Raw genomic sequence first — 14,841 nt, 5'->3', positions numbered from 1 at the left:
AACGACCAAACCTTTCAACACTCTAGATACAGTTTTTCGAACAGCTGTAGAAGCAGAAGCTTACCTCTCTATAACATAACCTCTAAAATATAACTACCCGTCACATCGGTATTTCCAAATATATAACAATATGATAGTTTTTTTTACAGAACTTAAACTATCAAACTTAATACGAATAGATAATAATGAAAAGTATTTTTTAATATATTCTAATAAAGAAAGGTATACAAGACAATTTTAATATGCCTATTTATTTCTTCATTTTAATATTCAGGATTCGGTCTTACATTTGTTATATCCAAGTCTCACAAATTAGTATTCCCTTAATAAGAAATACCATGATCATTGCAATTACAACTAACTTTAAAAGAACTAAAAATGGGGAAGGAAATCCGAATCAGATTTCATATTATGCCCAAAGGTGCATTTTTTGCATTTACACAAAAACACGTTTCGGGAGCACTTGGGCTAATGTCTTTTTGGGATAAAAATATTTAAAAACAGCATATCTTTAGAATTTCCGATAGACAGTCTCGCACGCTGTAGATAATTTTTTTTTCGTGCAGTGTTGCCACTGCTCGCTTTCAAAATCGCTGAATTTGTTAATCAAAATATCTTTAAAGTTTTATAAAATATGAAATAGACAATAAAACAAATTCGAAATTCCAACTAGGAGTGTTCAGCGACTTTACCGCTTCGCCATTAGGGAACCAAATTGCTGTAGACAGATATTTTATACTCCAACAGGTATTTTAAAAAGAAATTTTGCATTTATAAAGGAGTATATATAATAATTTGTATTGAAAAACGAATGCGGAATCTTCTGATACATTTGCATTATGTATTATTTTACAGTACATTTAATACTACAGATTAATTACGCAATTAAATAATGCAATTATACACAGATAAAATATGTATTATAGATGTAACATAAATAGTAAGTAAAAAAAGCTAAATAAAGCATTCTCCATGGATAGATAAACTTTTTTAAAGAGTTTAAAGATACATGCTGATTGTTGAAAAGAAAAGCTCAACGCTACAGCTACGAGTACAACCTGAAATTACAAATAACATCAAATTAAACCTTACGAAAAAAATAATTAAAATGTTTACAATCATTTTTATTAAAAAAATATTCACCTACGAAATCTGAAATGTTTAGAAAATTTAAGTGCTAACAAAGAGAATGCTAATCTTTTAAGTGCACCTTTTTAAAGTGCGGAAGCGTCATTTAATAAAGCGGAAAAACTTCTTTCACATAATGACAGCACAGCACAGCAAAGTTTTTTTTTTTTTTTTTCCATTTTTATTCGTTTAAATTTTTTTTAAAAAAAATAAAATTATAAGAAGTTTGACTCCCGTACGACAAAATTTGACCGGAATATTTAAGTTCAAAATTTGCAATTTCTTGATGTCATTTTCCACTTGTCATGAGGAATCGGTTAATTAAGTTAGAATAATTAGATAAATGCACTACCTTCTACTACGAGTAAAGCAGGGAGGAAATTTTAAATAGACTGAAATTATACGTACCTTCACATTTCAAACCGATTTTTCCAATTCCCCAGATGTAATCCCGACCTGAAAAAGATAAAGCAAATAAACATTTCATATGAATTTAGAAATAACAATAATAATACTTTAACTGTTGAAGTGAACGAAACTTGTAATCTAAACATTCATGAATCATTCACTTTAATTTTTTAACAGCCAGAAAATAAAAGCATTGAAAATTTCAACTTTTTCAAATTTCTTAGAAGCATTCTTTATGTTCAAGATTTGTTTCCAAGTTTTAAATCACACACTGCCTGTCTAAAAAGTTCCGAGACTCGATTAATGAAAACTAGAGAAAAGATGCTTCGCCCACTTGAGTGCAAAGCACAGAAAGTTCATACAACCATATGAAACTAAGAGAAAAGTGCTTGTCTAGGATATTATTAAACTTGCGTGTTACTGTGGTTTGAATGTCGGTTACGTCCGGATAACTTTGAGCCTTGATGTTAATTTTCGGTTTCGGGAATAAAAATGTGACTCGGCGCCAAATCGGGTGGATATGGAAGGTGGTTAAGAAACGGCAAGTTTTTTTCGCTAGAAACTGCACCTCAGCTTCAGCCGTGTGAGGAGGTGCATTGTTAACAGCATAAAGAAATCTCTTTTCTACCATCGTTCCGGACAAACCCGCTGAATTATCTTGCACAATCGATGTATGACAGCCAGGAATTGCATTTGCAGTTTTACCCCATTTATGATTCCTAGAGTTATGATTATATGCCAGGAAGGAAATTAGTCTCGGAACTTTTGGGGAAGACGGTGTATATTATCTTTAATTCTCCCTTTCCTTCTCATTACGTTATTTTCATTTCCGAACTTACTGCTTTTCCAGATTTAATAATTGATGAATTCATAAATAATTTATTTCTCGAAATTCCCTTGTTTGTAAATATTCCCTTGATTGTAAACATTTTAATTATTTAGATATCCTCGAAAGGGAATTCTAGAAATTTAAGAATTCCCATCCGCCCCCCAAATAAGGGGAAAATGTAAAAAACTGGCCTGTTCTCCCAATCTTCCAAGAATAATCTAGTAAAGTGAAAATAAAAAATATTGGGCTGTTTTACATCTGGTTTACTTTCATTTATTTAATTTTTTAACTATATTAAAAAAATACAGCATTTGCTTTACAATGCTTAGGAATCTTCGTTGTCCCTCCTAAATTGGCTGAATCCCTCCTAAAATTACGTTGCCACCAAATCTGTTACTCTGACTGTACGATCGTGTACAAAAACATATTTCGATGGTGTACAAAAACATAAGTAATCTTAATTATTATAAAAAACAATTACTGTTTAAAAATTCAATGTTTCATCGGTTTTGCAAAGAATTTAATTCATCATATAATCTAACAGTGAACAACTACATCGTGTATAATAAATAAAGGCATACATACGTAGCTTAGTTCTTTATTTAGCAATATGTAAAACTTTATTATCAATGGGTTATCTTGTTGTACAATTAACATTTGCCCACGGCCGGATTAGGACTTTTAGTGAACCTAAGCACTTAAAAAATTTAGTTGCCCCGCATAAATTTACGCCTGCCCCACAGTCCTTTTCTCTCTGTCTTAGTTTAGCAGCACAATATTATTTATTCCGTGGTAAAATCAGCGATGGGAAATTGCAGTTGTGCCCTTACTTTTGAGTTCCTTTTTGTGGTGCCATTTGATGCCCTTTTAGGCTGATGGTTAATCCAGCTCTGCTTTAGTCGAACTTAAGGGCTCACGTCATTAATAAACTGCGCGCACGGAAAACTGTGTTCCGCAAATGTAACTTTCTACGGGAAAAATATATCAGACATACTTCAAATTACAAGAGTATGTATAATTTAAACAAGCCTAAATAGAATTAATTTGGTTTGGTAGATTACGGTAAAGCACACTTCTGCTTCTAAATGTTAATGTAATCAAAAGGGAAAAAATACTGTGTATTACATATTCTTTAAAACTGTAACGATGTTTAAATTAATAAACTCAACGATTTCAAAGGGAGCAATGACAACACTTTACAGGAAAAAAAAAAAAAAATTTATCTCCAGCGCGCGAGATTCTCTATCGGAAATTCTAAAAATAGGCTGTTTTTTTAGCATTTTTAGCCCAAATGCTCTCGAAACGCATATCTGTGTAAATGAAAAAAACGCCCTTTTGGGCATAATATAAAATGTGAAAGTTTTCAGATTTTTTTTAAATTTTAATTTAAATATTATTTTTTATTATTATTATTACTGAGTTCTAAAGATGTTACATTACATTGTGATTGCATTTTGTATTTTGCAGCAAAGTAAAATATTTATTTTATCTATTGTACAGAGTTTGACTTCCTCCCCCTCCACAATGAGGTGAACACATTAAGTTCATTTTAAATTATTCGTACATACGATATCAGAATGAAGAAATATAATCTTCCCCTTCATAAAATTTTATAACGCCTCTTCATAAAGCCTTCTATCATTATTGTTCGGAAACTTCGTAAAAAATCATTTGATAAAAAAATGCCAATTGGTTCCGTTTTTATTTGATAGTAATATGGTAGCCAACAATATAAAACTTGTTAGCCCAAACGGCGTTAGCTGAGAAGGGCTATTAATTTTGTTTTGCCATTTTACGTCGAAAACCTTAAATGTCAGTTTTACTTTTCAGATTGTTGCCACCAAATATTATCGCCCTGTGTAATATTTTAAGAAATTAAATAACGAAAAATCTGCATAAATGTATATATGTTTCTTGCATTGTGATAAAACAACGGTACCTAGAGCCATCAAATTTTGAAATCCTCCACCGAATATGGGTATCTCAAAGCCCTAATTTGGAATTTGTTTTATTATCGTTTTCATATTTTGTAACACGTTAACGAATTTCTGATTAACAAACTCGACGATTTCAAAGCAAGCAATGGCAACACTGTACGAGGGAGGAGAGACATTTTTATGTCCAGCGCGCGAGAATGTGTAACGGAAGTTTTAAAGATATGCTCATTTCAAAATTATTTTGCGATATTTCCGTTGAATTGAAGTTTATGATTTAAGTCCGAAGAACATTAAATTTCATAAATAAAAGTTGCACACAAAACGTTAAAAAAAGGCCTCTTTGGGCGTAATACAAAATCTGAAAACTTACGGATATTTTATTTTTTTTCATTTATATTTGTTTTAGCCCTGACTACCTGACTTTTATTTCAGTGTTTCTAATATTTTTCACTTTTAAAGTTTTGATCGTTGAAACTAACTGATTAACACCTAAACTCACGCACTAAAGAAAGATTCTGCTAATTCACGCTGAATGTCACTTTCTATCCAAAGAACACGAGGGCAAGTGCACCTCCTCTAGCGATACATGAAAGTTAGCTCCCATACGTAAATGAACAAAGAAATGCATCCAGAAAAATCCCATCTGTCTTAAAAATAAATTTCCGTTTAATTCTTCTTCCCCCTTTACTTGGCATTAAACATTATACCAGCAAATGGATAATTGGAAAAAAAAAGAAAGAAAGAAACTTTTACGGCCTTAATGCTGATGCAACACATGGTAGCAACACGAGGATACAAGATGACTTTTTCTGTGGAGTATTTTTTGGCCGTTTTACAATTTTCAGAGGACGAAGTTTTACTGGAAAGACATTAGCTTTAGTTTGGAACCAAACCAGATACCGAGATGTGTTAAGACGATGATATGAGACCTAAGGGCGAAAGATTTAAGATGGTATATTTATAGTGCACAAACTTAGTTGGGGTAAACGTCCGGCTGAGATTCCCCGGTGACTACCCACTACTGACAATACACGATGCATCCAAAGCAGTAGTGCTTACTAATCTTAGAATTGAGAACTTAAAATAATATTCTCGAAAGTCTAATTGAATTGAATTTTCATGTTACAGGTAAGACAGTTACCAGGAATATAAAATGTTAAGTCTGAAAGGAGTAGAGTTTTATTTTTAAACAGAAAGTGCAACAAAATATTTTAATGGGAAATTAAACCCCAACTATCATCTACAACTATACTAAATAATCCCCTGGGTACATCTAAACACTTTTAAATTGACAGCTTGATTTATCAACCAACGATTATTTTTTTCCCTCTTCTTAATAGTTAAAAACTTAACTATATAGTTTGGCTTCCATAGAAGTAATTAATCAAGTTTACACAAATCAGCCGCCCCGACATGAAAGTGGTTAGTGACTCTGACTACCGTACTGAAGGTTCGGGGTTCGATTCTCGAAGAAGGCATGGATGTAAATTGTCTGTTACTTCTTAAGAGGTAATGGTGGCCGCCTATTAGGTGCCTCCATAATAAAATGCTACTAGCCTAAAACCACTACTAGCATAAAACCACTGCTACTAGCCTTAGTAGCGGAACTCGATCTAACCCAGCTTTAGTCCGTTCATACTCGCTTGAACTTTGGAAAAGAGCTTCTGATAGTAGCTTTGCACTATGTAACTATAATCAGTATGCCTTTTTATGATTGTAGTAGATCCAGTCCATCTTGTATAAACTTTTTTTTCACTGGTAGGGATTAAGTCTTCCTTAAATTCTTTATAAGTCTTTCGGTTGTAGTAAAATGCATAAGCTTGCTGTTTGCCAATAACTGTAAGTCCCACGTAATTCACCAGCTTTTTAGACTTTCAAATATTCAGGTAATCAGTCACTGAGATAAGTTTTCCATGAGGAATAAGGATTCTATTAGTGTATGATCTTTTGAAGATAGATAATGAGCCATTAGGACATCTTCCATAAACCATGTGGAATGGACTACCATCAAATCATAGCATATGGGACTTCTGAGTAAGTCCAAAGTTGGTATGTTAGTTGTTTCTATCTTGCAAAAATTCTCTGATGGTATGATATACGCGAGATAGAGATCGCCCGCTTTCTGCAGCCATGCGTTTTTATTAAGTTCACTCATGGTGTTTCACTTGAAGGGAATTTTGTCATCGATTTTTAACTTAGTACCTGATAAGCTATCGAGTTCAAATTTTGTACACACACTTTTTGTCGATGACAATCCAATGTGGTAAAGCGGGTTCTCCTCCTCCAAAATTCCATTTATATTATGTTTTCTTAATTTAATGTTAAAACGGTTTTTTTTTTTTTTTTTTTTTTTTTTCCCTCCACATATCATAACAGAATTTTACTAACTGAACCACCGAATAGAGCGGAACAAAATTCTTTTTAATGAAACTTGTGTGAAACTTAAACCTAAATTTCTGAATTTGGGGTGAATTTTCGAAAATGACTCATTAAATGTAATGGAGGGCGATAATGTTTCGTGGCAACAATTTGAAAAGTAATTCGCTGCCGGGTCCCGTTTCGGGTTAACACTTTTTTTTTTCTTTTTTTTTCCTAAAAAAAAGAGGAAAAACATTATTTCTGTGGTCTCTGTATTTGTTGCGCAGATTTCAAGATTTTAATTATTTCAAGTCCTAGTTTTTATTACTGTCATTTCCATTTAAAATTAACAAGAATGACTCAAAATGTATAAATGGAGCTAATTAAATTTGTGTTAAAATAACACGCCGAAAAACGAATACTGGAGCAATTAAAGCACCAAGAATCATGGTAATATTCAAATTTCCAGGACTAGTTTGGTTTCCTGCAGATGAAAAGAAGGTTCTATAAATAAACCTTCGAAATTAGTACTGCAAATTTATGAACATTGCGCTGATTCTTGTTGCTTTAACTCCACAAATAATGGAGCTAATTAATTTACAATGTGATATAAAACTTATTCAAAGATTTGAAGACATACATTTCATTAACTTTTATTCTTACTTGTCTTCAGAATGCCCTGAAATGACAGAATGCCTCAAAGACAAAAATGCCCTCAGTTACGAATTTTTGGAAAAAGAATAATTGTTCTGTTTGGGAATACATTTATATATTCATATGTACAGCTCTTTCTCATAGTTGAAAATTAATATGAAACGACCCCGATTGACCGCGCTGAAAATAATTTCTACTAATTTCTTTCCAAGAATGCAAACTTAATCAGAATCGAAATGCTATCCAGTGCCTGTAGTAAGAAATAAAAATGTTTATAATTAGTTACATACAAACGTATTTCTATTTATGCGTGGAAGAAAAACGTATTAAATAAGAGAAAGAGACTAAATTGTTATTTGCTCTTAAGTTTTGTCCCACTTCGTAAAGTTTTTCTGAAAACTTTTAATTAGAAGTTAACAATAATAAACTAATAATCATTTTAGTTTATTTTCAGGATTACAATTTGTTTATTTTTACTAATTACAGTTTCTTTATTTTTAGTTATCATATATTGTTTATTTAAATTAAGTTATTTAAGGATTAATTAAACACGTTAGAATTATGAAGACACGATAGTCTAAGAATTTAATATTTAGTAGTCAACATTTCGAATGATAAACTGAAACCAACAAAAATGTTTCACAAGTACCAAACTTTAAATTTCAGACAGAAAATAAATACAAATTTAATATTTTTTTTCATCTGCGATATTATTATTTATGTGTTTTTAATAATGAATTTTATTATAGTGAATAGTGAAATTTAAAAGTCATTAAAAACTTTTTTATTTTATTAATATTCTTTTTTCCGAAAAATTTAAAAAAAAAAAAAAAATTCTGACGCGTTAGCTATTTTCAGATTCTGCATTTGGCCCGCATGCGATTTGAGTTCGAGATTACTGGCTTATGTGACCATGAATGTCTTTTATATCAAGACAATTTCAAAAGATTGAATTCAGAACAATTTATTAACCCTAAAAAATAAGATAATTACAATTCAGAATAGTTTACATCAGTGTAAGACTACTTCAAATTATACCAAAATTAAGAACTCTATATCTTCAGCAAGGACTACAGAGTCAGCTAGCAAGAACAGAACATAAAATTTAAGTAGACAGCTACAAACTACCACGAACATGTGAATCACTAATCTGAAGATGAAGGTAAATTTAAAACTATGTTCCCCAAAATAATAATAATAATAAAAATAAATAAATATATCAATAAAAATCTCTCAACATGATATAAATTTTCTCTGCTTCAGAGAATTTAAACCTTAAATCTTACAGCAATTATTCTTTTTATCTCTCTTAAAGGAGGGACGGAGACACAAACCTGCATATGTAATTGCTCATTGAAGTCATAAGATGTTTATAAAAGTAAAAGATCCGATTTTCCATTTTTGGCTCTTGTTCCATTCTTCAAACTAATATTTGCAATTTTGGAAAAAAAAAAAAAAAAAAAAAAAAATTACAGTTACTTTTTAATGAATTCGTATCACTAAGGAAAACAATTACATACATAAGTCTTTTTCTCTGCAGAAGCAAGACAGATTATTTATTAACAGTCCATGGCACATTCTAGATTGCAAGATTAAAGCATTAAAATTTTAATAAAACTTTTTTAAGTTTATCTTCAAAAAACATATCATAAATCTTGAAAATCTTTTAATTAAAAACGAATTTAGAATAAATTTTATACTAAAACCCAAATAATTTAATTATAAAAATATTAACTATTACCATTTTCCGGAGGAAAACATTTTTTTCCAGTTTTTTAATGGGAACATATACATTAAAAAAAGAGTTAATTACCTTTACCGAGAGTGTTACAGATGCATTCCTGAGCCAAAAGTCTACTGTTTGAAAGTATCAGTCTTTGAAAGCCACTACGCCGCAAATAGTCGTTATCTTTTAAGAATTGCACGATTAGATAACAATTTTCTCTTAGATTATTTTCTCTTAGATTTAACAATTTCTCATTCGAAAACCTTTCAAGTTCCCTTCTCCCTTTTTATAAAAGTGCTACGGAAAGTGCTTGAGCGATGTGATAAAAGAATCATAGGTAGTACAATTCTAATTTAGCAAATATTTCAAAGTTGAAAAAATATTTCAAAGTTGATGAGAAACTTCTGGATTAAATTTCCAATTAAATTTCCAACAGCGGATTACGAAATCATTCAGCATGGACAAAGTATCGAACTCCAGCTCACAGATAGATATTACCACACACGATTATTTACACCCTACAATACTTCACCACTTCATTACATTCAGGAATTGGTTCAGAGGCTGTTGGCATGTACCCCGCGAAAATTACTCTTCTTAAGCACAAAAGAAGACCAGTATGTGCTGACAGCTCGATAACCCTCAGGACGGTTGTTATTGGTCGCAAACAACTGCTTTCGAAACAATCACTGTCAGAAAATTTCACCAAAAGTATACCAAAAACTTATGCTTGTAATATGCAGTTCTCAAGATATTACCCTGTAATTTGAAGCGATAATTTAAAAGCTAAAATCTAACCAAATAAAACACCCCTCTTTTTTTACCAAGACAACATCATTTCACACAGCTGAAGTCAGTAACAACCTGCTTAAGTTTTGCTTGTTTTAAAGGATCGTTACGTACTATGAAGTTTTGTCTCCTTTAAAGAATACTTATGTTTATTTAGTAAAGTTTTTCAACCGTCATACAAGTGTCAAAATTAAGATACGCCCGATTTTTAATCTTACAAGAAATGAACAATTTTCAATTAAATTTATAGAAATTAAATGGAAATTTACCGATAAGAAGAACTGAAGATAAAACAGCACTTTTGCAATTTTCCAAGAGAAAGTCCAAACTATAGAAACAATATAAATAACTCTACAACAACGGTTCCACTATACGTCGTATTTCAACAAAGCTGTCCGGTAGAATATATATTGAAGTATTAACCATTAAATTCACTATTGCAGTTTAAAAAATGAACCAAGTAAGGCAGACCTGAAGATAATGGTAACTTTAACACTTAATAATAGTATACGAAATTTTACACGTATTCTAAAAAGAAAGTTTTCCAATTACCATACCACTTAGTGTGATCTTGAGTATATTACCATTTGGTTATTCTTATCAAATTATCGAAGTCCCGCCCGTTTGTATACCACAATATATATATATATATATATATATAAAAAAAAAAAAAAAAAAACTTATTGTGATCAACAGTTCGGTTAATATGACCAAAATATTATAGCATAAGTTTTTTAAACTGAAGTAAGGTCGCCAAATATGAAAGTATCTATTTATATGTTTTTAATTATATCTATAGTAAATTAGTTCAATTTTATTGCTACTTTGAAGAATATTTTTCTCAAAGGAATTTCAGTAAATATAATATTCTGCATTTTGTCATTTCTGCTTTTTTGTTTAATATAAAAGATATTGTCGTTCTTAACTTTGCAACTTAAATGCGCATTTATTTTTAGCAGCACTTGTATATGTTCTCCAAAAATTTTAATGTATGATTTAACGAGTATGTTTGATCGAATAAGGGTTCAAAGGGGAAGGGAATCTAAAAGAAATTGTTATTGTTTTGATCAAATGTCTTTGTGTCCTCTCAAAACAGAAATTGTTATCGCTTCCTTTGCAGAAAATACAGGGTGTTTATAAAGTCCCGGACCCATTTTGATGTTTAATAACTCATAAAATAATAAAGATATAAACAAACTTATGGCATTTATTGATGGAATAACTTATATATTTTCCTTTTCAGGTTTGAATATCCTTAGTTTTGTAAATATCGTCTGCTCGTGTGGTTAATTTCAGATAATTTTATTTTCCAGTCTAAATATATGTACTTTTCTAAATATCGTCTGTTATACCATCGTAAACATCCTTTCATCTTTCTGGCATTGTTAATCGCCATAATGTGCGCATATGGGGATCTGAAAACCCCCATGAATACCGTGAGGCACAAAGAGATTCCCCAAAGGTTAATGTGTGGTGTGGACTAATGCACGACCGAGTCATTGGGCCTTTCATTTTTACAGAAAAGACGGTCTCATCAGTCGTATACTTAGACATGTTAGAAAACTTCGTATTTCCACAACTAGAAGAGCTTCAGCCACATGTCTTTTTGCAACAAGATGGTGCACCACCTCATTGGGGTACCATCGTTCGTAGTTCTTTGAATGAGCACTTTACAGGAAGATGAATTGGGCGAGAAGGTCCAATTCCTTGGCCACCCAGATCACCTGATATAACGCCGCTGGACTTTTTCCTAGGGATTCGTAAAGGACAACGTTTACAGGAGGAGAGTGTCGAACATTGATGACCTAAAAGCCAGAATTACAACCGCAATAGCCTCTGTGGATGCCGACATGCTTGCCGATACCTGGCGTGAAATTGAATATCGACTTGATATTCTCCGTTCGACGAAGGGGGGCACACGTGGAAGTTCATTGACAAGGGTCATGAAACTTTTTAAGTCTATCTAACCATTTATGTTATTAATTTTAATCTATCTTTATTATTTTATGAATTACTAAACATCAAAATGGGTCCGGGACTTTATAAACACCCTGTATTTATTTCAAGCATTGTGCAGAACCAAGCCTATAAATTAAATGCGCCTTGAATAATTAAGTGTTTTCGTTGTTAAATAAGTGCAAAAGTCTGCCCGTGGCGTAAATTTATGACCGAAAAATATATTAAATTATTACGTGAGAATGCAAAATGAATAATTCCTGATAATTGTTTACCACAATAGTTTTATTTCCAATACAAATACAGATTTATTAATTTCCATATGAACATAGTACATTCAAAAGCCACTTTCTAATAAAAGCCATCTTTCTAATAATATCTATACATGTTTTCTACTTCTTGGATGACTTTTGCCGCAAATGAAATGACTTAAAATCTTCATGCATGATGTTTCTTCAACTTTAAGCAGACAACTTTTCTTTTATTTCAGTTTCAAGCTTTCTATGTATCAGTGGTGTCAGGCGGTTTTCAGAGATTAAATTACACCGGAGACCACCACAGCGCTAACTAAGAAGGCTCCTACTTCTTAAATGTAACTGAACATCAACTCAGCAAAAATCTCATTTCGTTACCTTTTTTCAGCTAATCTCGGATTCGGTGAAAATTTGCTGCCCTGTCATATTCTGCTTGACAGCTAGCATTAGATTGAAAGGAGATCGTAGTCAGAAAATGTTGCACTCTTCTCTTTTTGTTTTCACACCTGCAGGTCATCCTTTTTAAAATAGCCACTATATTCTCTTACTGTGTATAGCATTCTCTTTATTTTTATTAGTGACACTTTAACCATTTTAACATTTTTCATTGGTCTGCTGGGAAAAGAATAGTCTTTATATCTATCATCGCTTAAAGTAGTACATTATATCAGAACTTAAATTAAATAAGAGACCAGTTGAGCTATTTCTTGTTTTTTGTGTGAAATTGTAATTGCAGCCGAAACCCCAAATAAGTCAAGGTCCAGTACTTTATTTTATTATTTACCATTTATTTAATAATATACAATATTTTTATTTATCGCTTTACATTTTATTAAATTTTAATATTAATTGTTTAATTATTCTAATCATTAAATATTTAATAATTAATAATTAATTATTTTACTAGTCATTTTATTTATTTATTTATTTTTATTCTTCTTTCCTGACAGTCACCCATAGGCCTTCGGCACTTCTAATTTTATAAATTAAATCCTGGCCCCTTCACTTGTACCTTTTAAACTTCTTCCTTCATCTGCATACTCAACTAAAACCTAAGCCCAAAATCTTTGAAAACTAATAAACTTAATGCAACTTCAAACGAAATAACTTTTGCAAATAGCGGGCTAATTATGGCAACACGGAGTTGAAGTCCACATGCGAAGCGTTGCTACTTTATTAAGCAGTTATATTTCTAGTCTAAACCCCTAAAGAGAAGGTAACACAAACAGTAAATACATAGTTTAGTTCTCTCTTTCGCACAATCCACATGGAGGTAAGGAAGGGCTCCCTTCCTCCATGGAACAATCAATGGGGAAAATGCTGCGACGGGAACATGATTTACCAAATAATTAATACAGTAAAACGAATATTTCTCGCCAATTTTGGGAATGATAAATTCAGGAATAAATAACATTATTTATGTAGAACAGTATTATCTAACTCAAATGCCGCTCGCCGCATACACGACATAACTAAGCGAGCAGATTTTTTTTAACAAACTGAAAAAATGTATTAACGCAATTAAAAGAAAATTAAATGAAGTTTAAATTTCGCTTATATTTATGAAAACGAGATTTAAACAATAATAATGATATGATAAGGGGAAAAAAACTCAAATGTCTATTTATTTTCTACCTGAAATCTACAGTTCGGTATTTGCGAGAGATATTTGTTGGCTACACTTTGCAATTCAAACACACAGACAGCTAAATATTAAATTCTTAGACTGAAATTGCTCTCAAATAATTCTAGTATGTTTAATTAATCATTACATAATTTACTTAAACTAAAAATTAACTAATTATAAAAAATTTCTATACGTTTTCCAAGCGAAAACTTGAGACAGCCTAATTTCTTTCTTTTATTTATTAAATTTTTCTTCGTTGCATAAATAAAAATGCATGTGTTTGTATGCAAATAATAATAACTCCTGTATTTCTTACTAAAGCTTGACACTTGATGGTGTTAGATTCTGATAAAGTTTGTAGTCTTAGACAGAAATTGCCTTCATCGTGGATTGCAGATGCTCATCGGTTAATCGGGTTCTTTACTTATCAGTTTTCAACTGTGAAAAAAAAGTTATTCGTATATAAATGTATTCTCAAACAAAACAATCACTCTTGATACAAATGTTCGTTAGTGAGCTTATTTATTTTTTGACCAAGTATAAATACAATTTATTGAAATCTGTACCTTGAAATCTTTAAATAAGATTTATATCACATTGTAAATTAATTAACTACGTTTATAAATTTTCTGACGCGTTGTTAATATTCGTTTTTAACAGAAATGAATCAAACAACTAAAATCTCGAACTATTTGCAACACCGTATCTTCGCAGGCCGCATAAAATTGCTTTCGGCGCCGCCAGTTCGACACCATCAGGACAACATCAGGACCAAAAATATATGCGGGCAAGATTCTACTGAATACATATATTCTACTAAATATCAAGATTCTACTAAATATGGTTCATTCTTTGCGGCTTAAAGGGATAATTTCATAATAAAATTAAATCTAAGTATCAGCAGCTAGCTCATCCTTACCCAATAAAGAGCTGAGAATAATTTCGATATTCAAAACAGAATCAACTCGGCCACTGTTGGCAAAACTCCTGCGGAAATGATAATAAATTTCCACAAATTCCCGTTGCTTTCATTTTGTGGAGGCATCACTATGAGACACAAAAGACGAACCAAACAAACAAGGAAGCGTCTAATTAAAGTAAAAATAACACGCCGAATGACAATTATTAGAAAATTACACAGTAAGATTTACCGCTGATTACCGTTGTTTGAACTC

The 14,841-nt window shown here is 31.4% G+C and overlaps 1 protein-coding gene across 2 annotated transcripts in view; it reads right to left on the bottom strand.

The window, feature by feature from the left end:
- Window positions 1-14,841, bottom strand: part of LOC118202418 (phosphatidylinositol 3-kinase regulatory subunit alpha-like) — a 313,423-nt gene that overhangs the window by 181,481 nt on the left and 117,101 nt on the right. For both annotated transcript variants that reach the window (XM_085825402.1, XM_085825403.1), the window contains exon 4: window positions 1,537-1,584. In XM_085825402.1, coding sequence (XP_085681528.1) covers window positions 1,537-1,584 — 48 coding nt within the window. The remainder of the gene's footprint in view (window positions 1-1,536; window positions 1,585-14,841) is intronic.

The sequence above is a fragment of the Stegodyphus dumicola genome, chromosome 10 (assembly GCF_044657685.1).
Source record: "Stegodyphus dumicola isolate Sdum_Otavi_A_Nest chromosome 10, ASM4465768v1".
NCBI classification, from domain to species: domain Eukaryota; kingdom Metazoa; phylum Arthropoda; class Arachnida; order Araneae; family Eresidae; genus Stegodyphus; species Stegodyphus dumicola.
Note: the sequence above shows the minus strand (reverse complement) of the source record. Positions and strands in the feature narration are given on the sequence as shown.